At 38.9% G+C, this 19,462-nt stretch overlaps 1 protein-coding gene across 1 annotated transcript in view; it reads right to left on the reverse strand.

Annotated features, from left to right (window-relative positions):
- Positions 1-18,916, reverse strand: part of Klhl20 (kelch like family member 20) — a 44,800-nt gene extending 25,884 nt beyond the window's left edge. Inside the window, exons 1-2 of the mRNA XM_028759965.1 lie at positions 18,814-18,916; positions 17,836-17,899 (exon numbers count right to left, since the gene is read on the reverse strand). Of these exons, the coding sequence (XP_028615798.1) occupies positions 17,836-17,858 (23 nt within the window). The 5' untranslated portion in view covers positions 17,859-17,899; positions 18,814-18,916. The remainder of the gene's footprint in view (positions 1-17,835; positions 17,900-18,813) is intronic.
- Between the last annotated feature and the right edge of the window lie 546 nt (positions 18,917-19,462).

Consider the following 19,462-nt stretch of genomic DNA (forward strand, 5'->3'; position numbering starts at 1 on the left):
TGAAAGCATCAACTGACTATCTGAGCACATAGTCACAGAGAGAAATGAACAGTGTGAAGCATTAAGATTCCTTTCCCTGCATAAATCTGGATCGAGAAACCATTAGTATTATATTGTACTGTATCTTAAGATTTCTTTTCTCTCCTTATCAAGTCTAATACTTGAGCACTAAGGCTCTTCTGCTATAAATTTCCTATTTATCTAAACGTTTCAGCTATAGTTAATCATTTTAGCCATTTTGTCCTGTCTTAAAACTGGGTTTCTATATCCAAGACTGGTCTGGAAGTCACTCTATAACTCAGGCTGGCCTTGAACTATAATCCTCCTGTTCCAGCCTCCCAAGCACAGGGATTACAGACCTGAGGCTCCATACCTGGCTTGTAGCTTCTTTAACTCTAAAATGGGTATCCATGTCACAAAGACAGATAAGATGATATACATAAAAGCTTTCCACCTAGTATTTGCCACATACTTGCAGTTTTAAATTAGAAATATTACTGTAATATAACCGTGTAAAAATTTTAAAATAAGTTAGACTTATTCATATTAAAAATTAAATTTCTAGCTGGGTGTGGTGATTTGAATAAAATGGCCCCCACAGACCAATAGGGATTAGCACTATGAGGAGGTGTGGTCTTGTTAGAGAAAGTGTCTCCACTGGAGGTGGGCTTTGAGGTTTCATATGCTCAAGCCAGGCCCAGTATAGCAATGTCTCTTTCTGCTGCCTGCTGATCCAGATGTAGAACTCTTAGCTACCTCTCCAGCACCATGTCTGCCTGTGTGCCACCACACAGATTAATAGTGGACAATTTCCCTAGGATATGCAAAGTTCTGGGTTTAATTCCTCAGCAATGCCTTCTTCCCCAAATAAATTATAGAAAAAGTTAGCATCATGAGTAGGCCTGTAATCCTAGCACAAGGAACATGGAGGTGGGAAGATCAGAAGCTCAAGGCCTTGTTGCAAAAAATACCAACCTTCTTTAAAAAAAAAAAAAAGGCTTAACTTTTCAAAAAATACTTATTGTTATTTTATGTGTATATGTGTGTGCCTGAGTGTCAGCATATGAACCACGTATGTGTGGGTACTCATGAAATCCATAACAGGGCATCAGATCCTCTGGAACTGGAGTTGCAGGTGGTTGTGATCTACCCAAATGTGGGTGCTAAGAATGGAACCCTCTTAAAAGCTTCTAGACTAATATTAGATTAGATTACTTTGGGTCCAGGAATTTTAAATATAACAAGCCTTATTTAAAAGCACCAGATGTGTCAGATCTCTTTGACTCAACCAGGCTTTACTATGATAGAAAAAAAAAATGTGTTGGTCCAGAGGCATTCTTTACTTTATATATAATCTTTTGAAAGTTTAATTTTACATCAGCTATTTGGAGGTTTGGATTTTTCTATAACAAGAGTGCTTTACACAGGATTAGATTTAATTCTAAAATGCAGAGTGCCTCACAAGCAGCTAAAAAACGAAACAACAGACAAGAAAAGTTACATCCGTTCTGCTTAGTCAAAGATGTGGGTACAAAGCGCAGGGAAAGGAGACCACTTTTACAAGTTATTCTGCAACTTGTTGCTATTGGTTCTGATCAAGTAAATATGTTAGGATGGGGTGACAGCTGGAAGTTGGGAATTATACTTGTATATAAATAACCACTGTTGAAGTCTGTAAGCTGGGTACTTCCTGTATACTAGATATGTGTGGTCCAAGCTGTATCCGAGGGCATCTGACATGGCCTTCTCCCTCCGAGGACACTGCATACACAGTTTATATACAAACAATATATCCATACACATAAAGTGAAATAAATAAATCTTAAAAGCAAAACAAAACAACAAAAGCCCACCCCAAATCCCACAACCAGAGTGGAGTGGTTTAAATATTTCAACATTTGAAATAAAATACATCATAGGCTCATCTAGAATAAAGTCCTCCTTCTACAGATAAAGAAGCTACTTTGATTATTGCTGATTCTCTCAAAATCCTGATTCTTTCTGAGCAGGTCTCCTGCTGCTTTGGAATAAAGCATTGTTTCCTCTTTGAGTCAGTTCACGTGAGTGCTACATAAAGGGCAAAACTTGTAGGGTTATTTTGCAATTAAAAATAAAGGTACTGTTATTTGTTATGCAGATTTCTGTACCACTCTTTTTAAAAGCCCAAGAAACTGTACCAAATACAGATTGTTTTGATTCAATCATGGAAACCTTCACTAACTAGTAAAATATGGAAAGTCAAGTAACTTGGAGAAAGAGGCCTACAAAATGGATTTTAGACTCAGCATAACAAAACTGAACTTAAGCTCCTCCTTTCCAGCTATAAGTACATGAAATGATGTGAGATGATTTATTTTTATTTTTTATCTCTTAGTTTCTAAAACATAGTTAAGGTTTTATTATCTTTAAAAAGGTTTTCAGTTAATATATATGAGAAGCAATTTTCATCTTATGACCTAGAAATGGAGGTATGAGCCTGGTAGATAAACACTAGTTTAAATAACTGGCAAATAATTAGAATTTCACAATCATATCGTGAACACACAGAGAAAGAGAATCTATGTCTATCAGTTATATAATAACACAAAGCTTTTTGCTGTGAACTTAAGAAAATTCAAATGTGCATCAAGAAGCAACTGAAAAACTTAATTATTTAGAGTGGAAATGCATGAATAACCAGAAAGAGGGCAAACAAGCTGAGGTTGGTAGGTTTGTGCTGTTTTCTAGCACTTAGAAGGCTGAAGTAGCAAACTGAGTTTGAGGCCAACTCAGAGGCACAGTAGATCTGACTTCAAAACAAACAACCTGAACCAAGCAAGCAAAAACTTCAAACCAAAAACATTGAACAGCCACCAACAAAACAAACATAACCCCAGCAAGAAGAGAAAAGGGAAGGAAAAAATCCCAGATAAAAATATGTTCCCGACAGAAGTACTTCAGCTTAATAAACTATTATTGTATTATTTGTTTTCTGGGGGTAAGGCAAATGCTCCACCATGAACTACATTTAAAACAAAGTACCTTTTGGAGGTGATGGACATATGTAATGTGGTGATGGCAACACGGGTGTGACGGCTGAAATCTCTCACCTGGGAGAAAAGCCTTCAGGCCCATCTGTGATCTAGACTAGGTTAACTGAGTTGGGAAGATCCCTCTTAAAGGTGAGCAATGCTGGTCCCTGGGCTGGGGTCCTGAGCTGAATTAAAAGGAGAGAGGAAGCTGAGGATCAGAGTTCCTCACTCTATGTCTGACTGAATGCAATGTGACTAGCTTTCTCACGTTCTTTCCATGACTCCCCTGCTTTGGTGATAAACTTATCCTCAACCATGAGCCTGTGTTTGAAGGCATACTATCATACTAACAAAGAAAGAAACTAATACAATGGGTGTGTCCATATGTCTAAACCCATCAAAATGTATACATTAAATATGTGGAATGTTTGTACATTATATATCAATAAATCTTAGAGTTTACAAAGGCAAAATATTGAAGTATGTGTTTCCTATCACCCATAGAAGTTTGGATGTGAAAGATACACACTATTTAATTACTTTAAAGATTTGTTTTGCTGTATAATAGGGACATTACATTGGGATTTCCCATAATTTAAGTGAATTAGATCACTGCATTTCTTTTCTGACACTATATGCATTTAGCTGTTCTTTGGTATTCCAAAGGTATTATGCTTCTTAAAAAGGGAATAGGAAACAGAGAGATGGCTCAGCAGTTAAGAGCATGTATTGCTCTTCCAGAGGGCCCGAGTAATGCTCCCAGTACCCATACTATGAACCTCACAACTACCAGTAACTCCAGCTCCAGGAGCTTCATACCTTTGACTTCTGAGGACATCCTCATTAGTGCACACCCCCCCCCCACACACACACACAAATACTCAATTTTAAAAAGGTGGAGATAGGTAACTCGAGCATTCTGCTCACTGGGTCAGCCCTATTAAAGTCTCTTTCAGACACCAATTATCTGTGACTATACTGAGATAGTCTACTATCTGGTCTGAGAAAGATAGTTTACCTATCAGCTTCCTTCCCACAAAGCTACAGAGCTGCTACAGCTATAGTTTAATAAAGCACAGAGGGTCACAAGAGTCCCTTGGAGGAGAGAAAACAAACAGGACATTCTAGGAAGCAGAAACTGCAAGCCATGGCAAAGGCACAATGCTGAGAGCATAGAACATGGTTCTTTCTTTCTCTGAAAGAAACTTACTGTTATAATTATGCAACTTTTAATATCAATATTAATATTTTTGGTTGGCCTCAGTCCATAGGTGATTCAACATAAGCTGTTCATAAATACAAACTGTTCATAATTTCCAACCTCCGGTAGAAGCAACATTGTATATTCTTGACAACTTAAAAATTGATATTTAAAGCTGAGTGGTTAAAGGAGAATCCTGATGTACCAGGGTAGGGGAATGTGTGTGTGTGGGGAGGGGGGGTTTGGGAGAGGCTGCCTTCTTAGAGGGGAAGGGGATGGGGGAAGGGGAGAGGAACTCTTTTAGTATGGACAGGGAGGGGATAGCATTTGGGATGTAAATAAATAAATAAATAAATAAATAAACAATTTAATAGTTAAAAAAAAGATAACATGGCAACATAGTAGTAGATTCAGAATTTAAAACCCGTTTTCCTGAAAACAAATCCAGTTTTAATTATATAGTATCCTAATACTCCAAGGCTAGATATGGTGTGCCACCACATGACTATATTCTAGAATGAATTGAGTCAAGTGATTCTCATGATTCCAAACAGTTTGCAATTTAGAGCTATATTATTATAACATATCAACTCTTTTCCATCTGTATATAGTATATGTCATTAATATTTTGTATTAGCTCTTCTTTTATCAATATCTAGAAAATGTGTTTTTCCTATGTTTTCTTTTTTTTTTTTTTAAAGATTTATTTATTTATTATATATGAATACACTGTAGCTGTCTTCAGACACACCAGAAGAGGGCATCAGATCTCATTACAGATGGTTGTGAGCCACCATGTGGTTGCTGGGATTTGAACTCAGGACCTCTGGAAGTGCAGTCAGTGCTCTTAACCACTGAGCCATCTCTCCAGCCCTTTCCTATGTTTTCTATGTTTCAGATGGACTGAAACATCATATAGTCTATCTCTGTGCTCTAAGATCAAAAATGTATGGTTAATAAGCAGAGATTTTAAAATAGGCCCTTATGATTTTTTAAATTTAATTTTTACATGTTGTAATATCTCCCCTTTGTTTCTAATTATACTAATTTGGATCTTCTATTTGCTTCTTTTATTAATTTGGTTTATTAATTAAGATTGGTTTGTCAATCTTCCTAGGATATAAAATGATTCCTAATGATACTTTGCTATGCCCATAGATTAGTCCCTAGACCAACTGTCATCAGAGAGGCTTCACACAGCACGTGATAGAAACAGATGCAGAGACTCATAGCCAAACATCAGGCAGAGCCTTAGCCCTGCAGAATCCTGTGGAAAAGGGGGAAAAAAAGACTGCAGGACAAGGATACCATAAGAACATGTCCGCAGAATCAACTAAGCAGGGCTCACAGATTCACTGAGACAGGACCAACAACTAGGGAGCCGGCATGGGACTGACCTAGGCCCTCTGCTGAACATGTGTTCAGTTGTGTAGCTTAGTCTTCTTGTGACACTCCTAATAGTGAGAGTAGAGGCTATCTCTGACTCTTTTGCCTGCTTTTGGAACCCTTTTCCTCCCACTGGGTCACCTTGTCCAGCCTCAATATGAGGGGAGGTGCCCAGTCTTACTACAACTTGATATGCCATGATCGATAGATATCCACAAGAGGCCTGCCCTTTTCTGAGGAGAAATGGAGGGAGAGTGGATGGAGGAGGATACAGAGGGGAGGTGGGAGAGGGGGTGAGAGGAGAAGGGGGGAGAAAGTATGGTAGGAATATAAAAAAAGAACAAAAAGTTTGTCAATCTTGTTTGTCATAAAACACTAGGGAAGATCAGAGAAGATCTTGGAGCAAAGAAAGAATATGATGAACCTATGCTGCATGTCAAGTAGCATACAAAGTAAACAGATTATAGTTAGGAATACACATACATGTTCATTACATATATGCGTACAATAACAATTAGTGAAAAAAGGCCAGGAACCTGAAGAGGAGCAGGGAGGGCTATATAGGAGGCTTTGGAGACAGGAAAGGGAAGGACAAATATTACTATATTATAATCTCAAAAATATCAGTAAAAAAAATATGTTGTATAAGAAGTCAAAAGCCCAAGGAAAATAAATGACTAAAATAAAGATCTAGTTCTTTGCATCACTTAAAAAAAAAGGATAATTTCATCACCCATATAGACCATCAAGGAAGCTTGTAAAATATTTATTTAATGTATATGGGTGTTTGGCCTACATGTATGTCTGTGTACCATGTATATGCCTAGTACCTGCAGAAACCAGAAGGAATCAGATCCCCTGGAACTGAAGAAAAAGAAAGTTCTGAGCTGCTATATGGTTACTGAGAACCAAACCCTAGACCTAAGGAAGAGCAAGCAGTGCTCTTAACCACTGAGTATTCCTAGTAGTTCTCAATGGTCTTGTGTGTAGAAGATGACGGAAGAATAAATGACATGGGTAACATTGATACAAAGCAAGTTTCTAAAAGAAAAAACAAAATCAATGTTAAAGGAAGACTAACTAGAAAATTCCCATACCACTGATATTAAATGTTGAAATCAAAGTGTTACTGTTCCAATTTTAATTATGTAAAATTAAGATTAAATTAAGTAAAATAGTATTGTTGAACAATTAAGTATATTTTTATTTCATCTAGACATAATGTGGATTAGCTAATTTTGGCATAACTACTTTGTTCTATTAAAAGAATAGCATTAAGAACGGTGTGGTGGTGCACATATGTAATTGCAGCACCAGAGAGGATATGGGTGGAGCCTGAGGTACATAGCAAGGTCCAATCGATAAAATATATAACACTTGCCCAGTCTATCATAGCATTACATACAGTAACACATACACTTTGCGTTCTGAGTACTGCATCAACAGTATTTTTTCTACAGTCTAAGTAAATGCTTTTAAAATTTAGAATGTAATTCTATGTTTATTTTTTATTTTTTGAAACAGAGTTTTGCTGTGTAGCCCAGGCTGGCCTCCACCTTATAATCTTCTTGCTTTAGCCTTCTACTACTGAGATCAAAGGCATGCACCACCTGAGTGAAAGAAACTCCTGAATGAAGTCATTCTCCAAAGTCCTATTCCTTAAATCTTTACTCTGGATAAACATTTTTTTGGGGGGAATTAATCTAACATAATAGTTCTCATCACCCACAAACAAATGTCTAAAGGACTCCTATTTCCTACCTGGGTAATGTCCCACTATCACTAAAACCAGTTCCTTGATTCTCCACCTTAAATTCCCCCAGATTAACAGAGAAAGTTTTCATTTTTCTAGTTGCTCCATCCAAAACTCCTAGAGTCTTTTCCTATCACACCCTCAAACCCAACCATTAGTGAACCCCACTAACCTATCTTCAAACCACCAGTGAACCCCACTAACCTATCTTCAAACCATCAGTGAACCCCACTGACCTATCTTCAAATGGGATCCCACAGTTTCCCTCACTTTTACTGGCCTGGCTTTCATGATAATGTTGGCTATCCCCATCCTTTTCCCAACTAGACTATTACAACATCCTCATGAACAACGGTCTTGATTCTCCTTTTGTGGATTTACATTCCTTTTGCGAAACAACAATCAAAGGTTCCATTGGGAAAGTAAATCACATCTTTAGGGCCACTTCTGTATTCAAAATCCTCTTTAAAAATATTCAACAGAGGGGAACGGAGCTCAGCAAGCTCCCTGGAGCCTCTCCCCACGAACTCTTTGAATCTATCTCCTAATTTCCCCTTGTTCTCCTGCCACAGAATTTCTTGCTAGTTTGGGGACAAGTCAAGGCTTCTTTTGCATTAGACCTTTATTCGTTCTTCCTGAAAGTTCTTTCCCCAAATATATATAGAGCTCAATCCCTAATTCCTTTTAGACATTTGCTGGATTAACAGCTTATCAGAGCATCCTATATGAAAAAATTCATATTTTTATTACTCAGAACTGTTCACCTTGTTTAATGCTTCTTCATAACTACATAATATATTGGCCCTCTCCTACAATTAAAATAAAAGCTCACTGAGAGCAAATGCTTCTGTTCTCGTCTGCATGCTGCTTTACTCATCACTTGGATCAAGTGTCCACTAAGGAGCTGTTAATAAATGAACTTTTCTTGTCAAAACAAAGCATATCCTCCAAACATTCTTATCTAGTTCTCATGCAAGAATGCCAGGTTTGTAATTAGGCAAATACTAGTCAAAACTAGGCTCTTCACTTACTAGGCTGGAAAAATTACCTAACCTGTCTTGTCTTAGTTAACGGTTTTTGTTGCTGTGATGAAACACTGTGACCTAAGTGACTTGGGAAGAAAGGTTTTATTTGGCTTACACTTCCACATTATAGTCCATCATCGAAAGAAGTCAGGGCAGGACCTCAAGCAGGGCAAGAACCTGGAGGCAGGAGCTGATGCATAGGCCATGGAGGGGTACTGCCTACTGGTCTGCCCCTCATGGCTTGCTCAGCCTGCTGTCTTACAGATTCCATGACCACTAGCCCAGGGATGGCACCGCCCACAATGGGCTGAGAGCTCCTCCATCCATCATTATTTAAAACTTGCCCTACAGGCTTGTCTACAGCCTGATTTTATGAAGGCAATTTGTTAACTGAGGTTCCCTTCTCTCAGATGACTCTAGCTTCTGTCAAGCTGACATAAAAGTAGCTAGTGGATGTCGAATCTCTATGTCTACAAGTGTGCTTACCTCATAAAGACTGATAATGGTGAAATTTGTCTGAATTAGGTTCTTTACTCCAAATACAGAGCCATATTGTCACAAGCTATCTTGGACAACCAGGCCAAGTACTTAAAATAGAAGTGATTTTGGAAATCTGCTCTGTGCTTGTCTATTATCCTTAGGAGAAAAGAACCAAACATATAGCTACATGGCTGTATTATCTTGTTCTTCTACAATAGGAGGGCTGAGATATTACTTTTAAATATTCTGAAAAGTTGTATTTAACTCTACAAGTGTTTAGCTTTAGAAATTGAATTTAGTTTTATATGGTAGATCTGTTTCTCCTATTTCTGCTATTTATTTTTGTAAATTTATTTAAAAATCTAATATCCTTCCCCATCTCATTTTCTCTACAGGGTTTTATGGAAGAAAGCATTTTTTTCCTGTATATTTTATGTTTTCTTAGGTACCTGTGAAATTAGAAGAGAAATTAGAAGAGACCTGGAAATAGATCGTGTTTATGCCTTGCTCATTTATCCCACGGCTTCTCTGTCTGGTGGGATAAATGTCCTAAACCTCTGAGAGGTAAGGAGGCCCACTGGAGAGCAATAAGGTGTAGAATTAAAATACAGAAGAAACGGGTCATAGGCAGAGAGAAGAATTTCCTTTGGAGATTAATTTGCATATCACTTGTGGGCAGTCAAGAGGAGAGGTATCATGGGAGGAAGGAATAAGGAGTGAAATATTTGCTGTGTAGAATGATAAAGCAATGACAAAGGATTTACAGAATTATTGTTGGATAACACTGTCAGCTAACGGACATTATACATCACAAACATAGTATGGACTCTCTGTGGCTAGTTTTATTTGACAATACTTACTACCTTAGATCAGAGAATACAAATTCCTGGATTACTCTAGAGTTGGGGAAAACATCAGAGTCAAATATTCCCAAGACCCATGACTATACTAACAACAGTATCAATTAGTAGTCATTTTCTGCAAATTGCTAATTTTAAAAACAATTTCATTAAAAGTGTTAAAAACAATACCTTTTCACTCTAAAACATTTATATTCACAGATTTGTGGAGTGGAATGTTTTCTTAGACGTGTATACCTCTGTTTTTATACCTTTGCCTAGCAGTGTAAGGCCTTGGGTTCAATCCCCAATACTTCATTTTCTTTTTTTTAAATTTGGAAATCAACAACCTATACTTTAAGGTTTGTTTGAGCCAACACTCACAGCTATAAATACACTTGAAAACACATCCGAAAAGAGATTTGAATAAACAAATTCTCAGAGCATAAATAAATAAATAATATCTCACGGTGCTGACTCTGCATAACAGGACACCTACTAAACACCAGATTTCATATCTAATTCCAGGAAGCTTGGCTAAAAAGATTTGCTTTTATTATGTTTAATTAGGCCTACTGGTGTATGTGTGGGTGTATGTGCACATGCATGCAGGTGCCTGCAGAGGCTATGCCATCAGATTCTCTTGGTGCTGGAGTTACAGGTGCTTGTGAGCTGCTTGATATGGGTATTGGGAAGCAACGCTTGGGTTCTCTACAGTCCTCTACATACAAAGCAGCAGGTAACTGCTGAGCCACCTCTCCAGCCCCTGCCTGTTTTTTAAATTAGTACTAGGTTGTGAATTTTTTAACTCCAAGACATCTTATCACTGCTTACTGGACCAAAGTAGCCATGCAAGCAAACCCTATAAGTCAGGAAAGAAAACAGCTCTAGAGGACCCTCAATACTTTGTCCTGACACTTCATTAGAAGAAACCTGGGTAACAGGGCAATCTCCAAATAAAAATAAGACTTAAGAAATGAAGCACAATATCCATTTTTCTTGTGTTCCAGAAAGGGAAGAAGAGGTGTCTGTGAGCCAGAACTGTACAGTACATGTATGCCACACTGGGACCAGTCTAGTCAAGTAAATCTATCTGCTACTATTTTTAAGCATGCATTTCAGACTTGCTAGAATAACCATGAAATTGCAGCTAAAGACCTACTTGTTTTAGAATGTTTACTTGTTTTCCCTTTAAGCTCCACCTAACCCCATGATACCCAGAGTCCCCTTGCTGCTTTTCCTTTCTACTCCCTCACTCATAGCCACAGCTTGAAGAACCTTCTGCATATTGGTTGACTCATGACTTATTATGTTCCGACATAAATCTCTTTTCTCTTCGTTTATAAGCCAGGTATCTCTACTTGGCTCCTTCTTAGACACAAACTCCTTAAATGTATGGAACCTGCTGGAGGCATATGAAACCTGCTCACTTGTCTGTGTACTTCATCCCATCCGGGCAGCACTCAACTTTCTAAGCTGAAACTTCTGGAGCTGGTGGATTCTCCTCAGCATAGATCTACCCCAGGTAATCTTTCAGATAAATCACCAGAACTCTTTCACGTTCACGTCTTTACCGTTATTTCCTCCTTTTTCCTGCCTATCTACCATGTGCTTAAAAATCAGCCCAAATTGGATCTGTAGGCTAGAGCTGGCTCCTAAAGTAATAAAGTCTCGATTTCAATAATTTTTGTTTTCCCTTCTTCCTTCATATACCACACACGTAAGTTTAAGATGTACTTACCATGTACATAACTCAGAACTTGAGTCTTACTATCTCCCTCCCCACAAGCTTTTCAGTCTGCATTTCTCTCTCATTCCAGTGTCCTTAATTACCCCCTGCTCATCTCCATCCCCACCATTTGCAGCCCCACCCCTTTGTCTGCAATGCAAGGGCCTCTCATATGCAAGACGCACGCTGTACCATTGAGCTGAGCTACATCTCCAGCTTTAACACCCTTATTTGTAAAATTTAAACATTTACGTGTGTGTGTGTGTGTGCGTGTGTGTGTGTCTGTGTCTGTCTGTGTGGTGCCATGGTACATATGTGGAAGTCAGAGGATAACTTTTGAGAGTTGGTTCTTCCCTTCCACCTCAAGGAAGGGTATCTAGTTTCTGCTTTGTTGTATAAGCTATCAGAATTCTCCCGCCTGCTTACCATCTCAGTAGGAATCTGGAGTTAAAGATGTGTGTCACAGCATCTAACTTTTTAAGTGGGTTCTGAGGATTAAATTCAAGATGTCAGGTTGTACAGAGTAAGGACTTCTACCCTCTGACCATCTTGCCTATCCCCAATCCCTTCTTTAGAGTTCTTGGGGCAGACAGATGGTTCAGCATGTACCACACAACCTGGTTCACTGGAAAAAGCTCTTTTGTGTAAGTCCAGAAACTTGAGTTTGATCCTGGGAACTCATGTAAAAGTGGAAGAAGTACATGTTATGTTTACTCATTTGAGCAAAGATTACACTTATATGAATGTTCACTATAGAATGTATTTAAATGGTGTATATGAGTGTGTATGAACTATGTAAAAAAAGAGAGGTTTATATGGACTGGTCACCTAAAAGAAAACAGAAACAAGGTCTATATAGCCCAGGTTAGCTTCAAACTCAGAATCTTCCTGCCTTAGCTCCTGAGTGTAGGGGTTACAGGAAGTGTGTCACCATAGTGGCTCAAAAGTTTATATGTAAAGTGGCAAAGAATTATAATAAGGAGCATGATATGCTGACTTTTTTAAAAACTAAATTCTTCATTTTAGAACTATTCACAATCCAACTTCATCTCTAGCAGTGCTAGACAGCAGGCTCTTAAGAGTCTGTTCAGTATGTCCTGTACATCGGCTCCTAAAGAGAATATTAAAGGCCAACTATTTCATGATTAGAGTCTTGATTTCTACCATTTTGTCTGTTTGCTCTGCAGCTAAAGAGGGAGGAGGCTCAGGTTTTTGTTGTTGTTTATTTGTTTTTTTGAGGCAGCATCTCATATAGCATAGGCTTCAAATTTGCTATATAGTTGAGTCACTTTATAATCATGGGCTACCCAAACTGGTTTATTTAGTGTTTTGGATTAAACAGGGCTTACTTATCAAGCATGATAGGTAAGAATTCCACCAACTGAGCCAATATCTCAGCCCTAAGACGTATATAATTATATATATTATATTGTATTATATGTAATTATTTTATATAATATATATTTTAGAGAACATACTGTACATATGCTTGTACATGAATTACAAGGCCTTAAAAATAATGCAGAAAAAACTGTGTATGCCTTTGGAAAAAACCACTGGGACCCGGGATCCATCCTGGGAAACTTATTTTTCACTGCTTTTGTTGTTGTTTTGAGAGAAGATCTTGTCTAGCTCAGGCTAGTCTTGTTCTATAGCACAGGATGGACCATGACTTTCAGATCCTTCTACCACCACTTTTCACATGCTGAGATTACAAGCATGCAGTGCTATGCCCAACTTTGAATATGCTTTAAATATTTTAAATGTAATATCATATATGCATAAATATACACAGATAAATAAAACTTTTGCTAATAAAATACCAGTTGATTGTATAAAACTGTAATCATGCATCACAACAACTTAAATATTTATATTTATCATTTCTTTGTGTTGGAAACCTTTGCATTTCTCTTTTCTGGTTTTTATAAAATATATGATAATTATATAAACTTTAGTTAGCCTATTGTGCTATAAAACAGAAGAACGTATTTTCCTATCTGACTGTATTTGGCAGCCTATTGTCCAACCTCCTTATATCCCCCATCCTCTTACTTTTCCTAGTCAATATTCTATGCTCTATTTATCTGAAATCAGTTTCGTTTAGTTTCTACACCTAAGAATATGTAGTTTTGTCTGTTTTTTAAACTTTTTATTGATTCTTTGTGATCCTGTACCCCAATTTTACTCATCTCCTGTCCCTTTGTATTTGCCTTTGCTCTTGTAAACTACTCCTACCCCAAACAAAACAAAACAAAACAAAACAAAACAAAACAAAGATTCATAGAAGCTGTAGTGTGTCCCACACATCTTTACCACCTTTACTTGTAAATGTTCACTGCAATGAGTCATTAGTCTAGTTTGAGGCTTTTGACTTGTACTATACCATCAATACTGGATCCTCACCAGAACTCCTCTCGGATATCCTGCTGTTACCCTGTGTCAGGAAGATCCTGCAGCTTTGGATCTGCAGGACCAGCCCTTTCACCTGCCCCAGCAGTTTATAGATGAGGTAGATTTTGAGGTGGGCCAACTCAAAGCCCTGGATCTGGGTCTGGGTGATAGCTGAGTTGGCCAGGCCACCAGCTCTCCTACACCTAAACCACCAGGGCAAGCTCTCTAGCATTGCCTTAGCTAGTTCATCCAATGCTATAGCTGGCAAGGGGCAGGTTCAGCTCTTCTGCTCTTGTGCCCTCAGGGCTGGCTCCCCCTGAGTGCCCACACCAGGCCCAGATCTACTGCCCAGTCAAGGGGCGGGGCCCACTCTCCCAAGGTGCAGGTAAGGGGCTGGGACAGCTCTCCTGATCTCACACCTTCAAGACTGGCTCACCTTTGCCTAGGCAATGACTTGTAGGGCCTGCTCCCTCAAGTGCTGTAGCCAGTGAGGGGCAAGATGAGCTCTCCTGCTCTTATGACCGAGGTTCAGCCTTCCTACCGCAGCAGGGGGTGAGAGGGAAGGGGGCAGAGAGCATCATCCCTGCTCCCATGCCATATACCTCATGGCAGCTGAGCGGTGGGGCTAGCTTTCCCCTTGTCATAACCTCAGGACTGGCTCACCAGCACCAGAGTCAGTCCGTGTCCATTCTCCACCACACACACCACTACCACTAGGGCCAACTCTACTGTGCTGCCCAGGTGAGCTGCAGGCCTTGCTGTCCCAAGTGGAACAGCCAGCAAGGGGTAGGACCCAGCTTTGTCTCTTTATATCTGGCTTATTTCACTTAACATAATGATAACATACTTTAATCTAGGTTGCTGCATATTCTTTTTCTTTTAATGGCTAACTATTGGTGTCTGTGTGTGTGCTCTTCTACTTCCTCTACTCATTAGATACTTCAGGTGATTACATATCATGTCTGTGTGCTGCAATAAACACTGGGAGGACAGGAATCTCTCTGATACGATGATGTCATTTCCTTCGGAGATTATATGTATTTTAATGGGATAGCTAGCCAAGTGATAGGTTTTGTTTTTAGGAATTTTCATAGTATTTTTCATAACGGGTTAAAAAAAAACCCTTGTATTAAAAGATGAGTAATTACTTTGATTTGATCATTACAGTATGTAATGATCATTACATACATATACTGAATTATCATACCTTACTGCATAAATATATACAATTAAAAATAATGTTAAGGGGTTGGAGAGATGGCTCAACAGCTAAGAACACTGGCTATTCTTCTGAAGGACCTGGGTTTAATTCTCAGCACTCACATGCAGCTCACAACTGCCTGAAACTCCAGTTCCAAGGAATACAACACCCTCACACAGACACAAATGCAGACAAAACACCAATGCACATAATAATAATAATAATAATAACAATAATATCATTTCAAAAAAGAATAAACAATCAAATCTCTCTTTAAAAAAAACATTAAAACTACAAAAGAATACCTTTAATGATAGCTTTCAATCTTTTCTTGTCCATAGAGCCTGCCCCCCAGGCAGGGGAAAATCCTGGAGTATCTTGCTCATTCAGACAATTATTCAGTAGTAATTAGGTGCTATGCTGTTACGGTGTTGAGCATTAGGTGCTATGGGTGAACTTACAATCTGTGAGAGAGAATGAGCATGCATCCAAAACTCACAATAAAGACTTACTTTCATTTAAAGTTTCTTTAGCGGCAGCTGAGGATAGACCCAGCATTGCCTTGGAGAGTTTACTTCCTGGGTTGTAGCAGCAGAAGGAATGGATAGGGGAATGTGACCATAGCTTAATGTAGGCGACATTAAGTCAGTGTAGGACCAAAGAGTAGTGGGCAGGCTGGCCTCTGGCCAAGTATGATAATAAAAAACTATAACTCAACAATGGATGCATTAGAATTCTCAACATCATTTTAAAAAGCTGACAGTATTATGTAATAAAAAAAAGAAAACAAGCTCCTTGGATTGAGTGATTCCATGCATATTTAATGTCCTTTTTTTTTTTTTTTGGTTTGGTTTTTCGAGACAGGGTTTCTCTGTGTAGCCCTGGCTGTCCTGGACTCACTCTGTAGACCAGGCTGGCCTCGAACTCTCGAACTCAGAAATCTGCCTGCCTCTGCCTTCCAAGTGCTGGGATTAAAGGCGTGCACCACCACCCGGCTCCATGCATATTTTATATAGAAATTATTAACAAACTAAAGACATTGCTACAGTCTGACTTTCCTTTATAAAATCCCAGTACTGAGAAGGGGAATTGGGCACAAAGTCTCACTCCAACCAAGAAGCTATTTGCAACTGCTAGGTGCTGAGAACAAAATTTGGGTTTCGCTGAGTATATCATCAACCACAGTCCAGGGTAGGCCCCATGCTCAGGAGTGGCTAGCCAACATAAAACATACTCCATGTTGTTGTTGTTGTTGTTGTTGCTGCTGCTGCTGCTGTGTGAGTATGTGTGTGCGCACACGCGCGAGTGCACATGCATGCGCACGAATGTGTTTAAGAGAGAAAAAGAACATGAACTTGCATGGGTAGAAGGGAGTAAGGAGGATCTGGGAGGAGTTGGGGGGAGGGAAACGATATGATCAAACTATATTATATGAAACGTTTTAAAAATAAAATTTAATTAAAAATATTAAGTTCTTATTTTAGCAATTACATAAGATATGGCACTTATGGCAACTGAGGATGAGAGAAAATCAGCGGTTTTTATAATCAGGCTAGAAAATCAAGTGGTGAAGCACTTAACATATGTGGGGTTAGCTTCTGCTAGTGTGCTATAACACTTTCTTACTATAGAGTAAGACATAAGTAGGATAACAGAATGTGCCACCTCTATGCTGTCTTCTCATGTGGATATCTTAAAGCGTTAATGAACACTTACTAATGCTGTATCATGGACACATATGCTAGCAAAGTTAACAGGACAAGAGGAAGTAGAACCGTTCAAAGCCAGTTTATGTATCAATGACAAATCTGAAAAAGGACAAAGATTCTCACTCTTTACTTGAACTTGATCTTGAGACCTTGCTGCGTCTTCCTGTAAGGTGCTGGGATTGACAGGTTTGCATGGCCATGTCCAGCTCTTCTCCTAGTTCTAAGTCCTGTCCTTATGATGCAATGCCTCTTTTCTACAAGGGTCTCTGTGTTTATCTTTGATGTTAAGTAACATATTACAAAACAGAGGTTGATAGCCATAATGCAAGGTTAAACAATGAATAAATAAAATTGACTTGTTTCAATAAAGGTTCTAGTACAATTTCTTTGAGAAAAGGCATTAGTAAATTCTAGAGGCAGACTGGAACTACACACTTTTCTATTTTTCTACATCTATTTTAGTCCTTAATCTTCACTGTAATGCAGCTATTTTAGTAAACATATTATTGAACACCAGTAAAAATAATCAAACCATAACTAGGAATGCAGTACAGCCTCTCACAAATATACTTTTACTTGGAAACAGAATCCTCTATATTGTACAGGGTATTAAATTTATAGCAAGCTCACAATGTATCATAGAACACTTAAAAATTATGTGTAACAAAAATTACTAAGCAAAAAGGCAGATTTAAATATTAAGAACCAGAAAATCCAAACGTTGTAGAAATCTAACTCCTACACTCCATTATACAGCTGTGGAGTATAGTGGCATACACCTTTAATTCAGCACTTGAGAGATAGAGGCAGGTGGATCTCTGTGAGTTCAAGGACAGCTTGGTCTACACAGCATGTTCCAAGACAGCTAGAACTACGTAATAAGTTCTTATTTCAAAACAAACCCAAAAAATCAAAAAACAATACAAACATCATAACCAAATAAAAGAAGTTCCTAATTTCTAATATTACTAGTTTCGATTTACTTGAAACAAGATTAATTCCAAGCAGGATTTGTTAAGGTTTGTGAATAGTTTTAAACGATGCACTGTTAGTAGATGCTAAATTTCAATCACTGAAATCAATGTTTCTTATTCTTAAAAGGCTTACCTGCGCATTGGCTTTCCTTCCATGCACCATGAAAAGTATCCTTTCCCGTATTCTAAAGCCGTACCTTCGACAAGAGAAAAATAGTAGCTTACTAAAAACTGTTCGATTTCTCCAGCAACTTGTATAATCATTTCACTCATTTCGTCTGTAATCAGGAATCTTACATTCTAATATAAATTTTGTGTAGATGCACAATCATAATGTAATGCCTGTAAGATGACCATCATTAACTAAAGATGCTAAGGTGACAGATTATATGTAAGTGTGAAGGTTAGTGGGAAAGTAGTCAGGATCAAAGTAGTCATGATCGCTAGCCAGTGATATCTGTTCAAGATGCACTTGGGAGTTTTCTTGTTTTTTTAACTTCGCCATCAAGCATATTTGCAGAGTAATCACTTGATACCCACAGCAGTACTAGTTTAATGACTCGGATAGGAAACGCATTGTTTTAGCACTGGATCTGAAGGTTGGTAACTTATTCTGAAGTGACAAGCAGGCCAGAGGCGTTTGCCTTTAAAAACAACTCCACTTCCGACCAGCCCGGGCAGCTTGAACGAGGGCGGGGAAAGTAGTTTTAGACTACAACTCTCCCAAGCTCTCGTCTTAGTCGCCGAAATATTGTTCACCACCAGGATCTTGCTGGCTTCCAAAGGTAAAATGGGAGACACAGTGCTCGCTCCCTTAGAATTCCAAGTGAAGCTGTCCAGGATGCGGACGGAGCCCTAGCGTCCCCAGAAAGCACAGGCTTCCCCTGGCTTCAGGACACCCCGGCCGGCCAGCAGTAGCGCAGTCTGGAGCCTTGAAAGGCCCGACCAAAGAGCCCCACAGTCCCTTTGAGGCACTGACTGACAGGCAACCTAGAAAGCACTGCCCTGACCCCACTGGGCAGTTCTGCAAGTTGAGATCATAGATCTGCAAAGCGAGACCTGGGGCACTGCTCTCGGTCCCGTGCTCTAAGGCTCTAAGGCTCTGACTTACTGGCTTTGACACTTTTTTCTCTGCGGCACCCTTCGCTGCCTTCTCCGCCCTCTCTGCCTCCACCTCTGGAGCCGCTAGCGCAGGTAGGATGCGGCTCCCACAGCTATTTCCTTTCCCTGCACCCGCCCCGATCCAGAAACAGGAAGTGGTCCTATCACTAAATCCTTCCCATGGAACTGCACAAGTTAGGGCAAGTGGTTCCGGTGTGGCTCCGGAAGTAGCTGCGCCTTTCCCCGAGCGTTTCCCAGGACTGGTATCATTAGTCTATCTGATTTTTACAATATATTTAGAAAGAAACCAAATGAAATATGTATGAGATTAGGGTTACATTTTTGAGCATATCAGTAAAAGTCTGTTGCTGATTTTTTGAAAACTATAGTAGGCTTATCATTAACCAAAATTTCTTTAGCTGATCTTTACTTGACATCTACAGACTATGCAGTTGTTTCTGATAGGAAATATGCCTCTTATTAATAAACTTGTAATGGGGGATGATTGATCTTTAAATCCTATTTCTAACTCCAGTTCTATGATAAACTTTGTCATTTTGGTCAAGTTTTTTTCTGCACATGTACCTGTGATATATAAGTAAATAATATATGTACTAGTAACAGCTATGGATATTCCATTTATTATCAAACACTTAATA

The sequence above is a fragment of the Grammomys surdaster genome, unplaced genomic scaffold, assembly GCF_004785775.1.
Source record: "Grammomys surdaster isolate TR1022 unplaced genomic scaffold, NIH_TR_1.0 130, whole genome shotgun sequence".
Taxonomy (NCBI): domain Eukaryota; kingdom Metazoa; phylum Chordata; class Mammalia; order Rodentia; family Muridae; genus Grammomys; species Grammomys surdaster.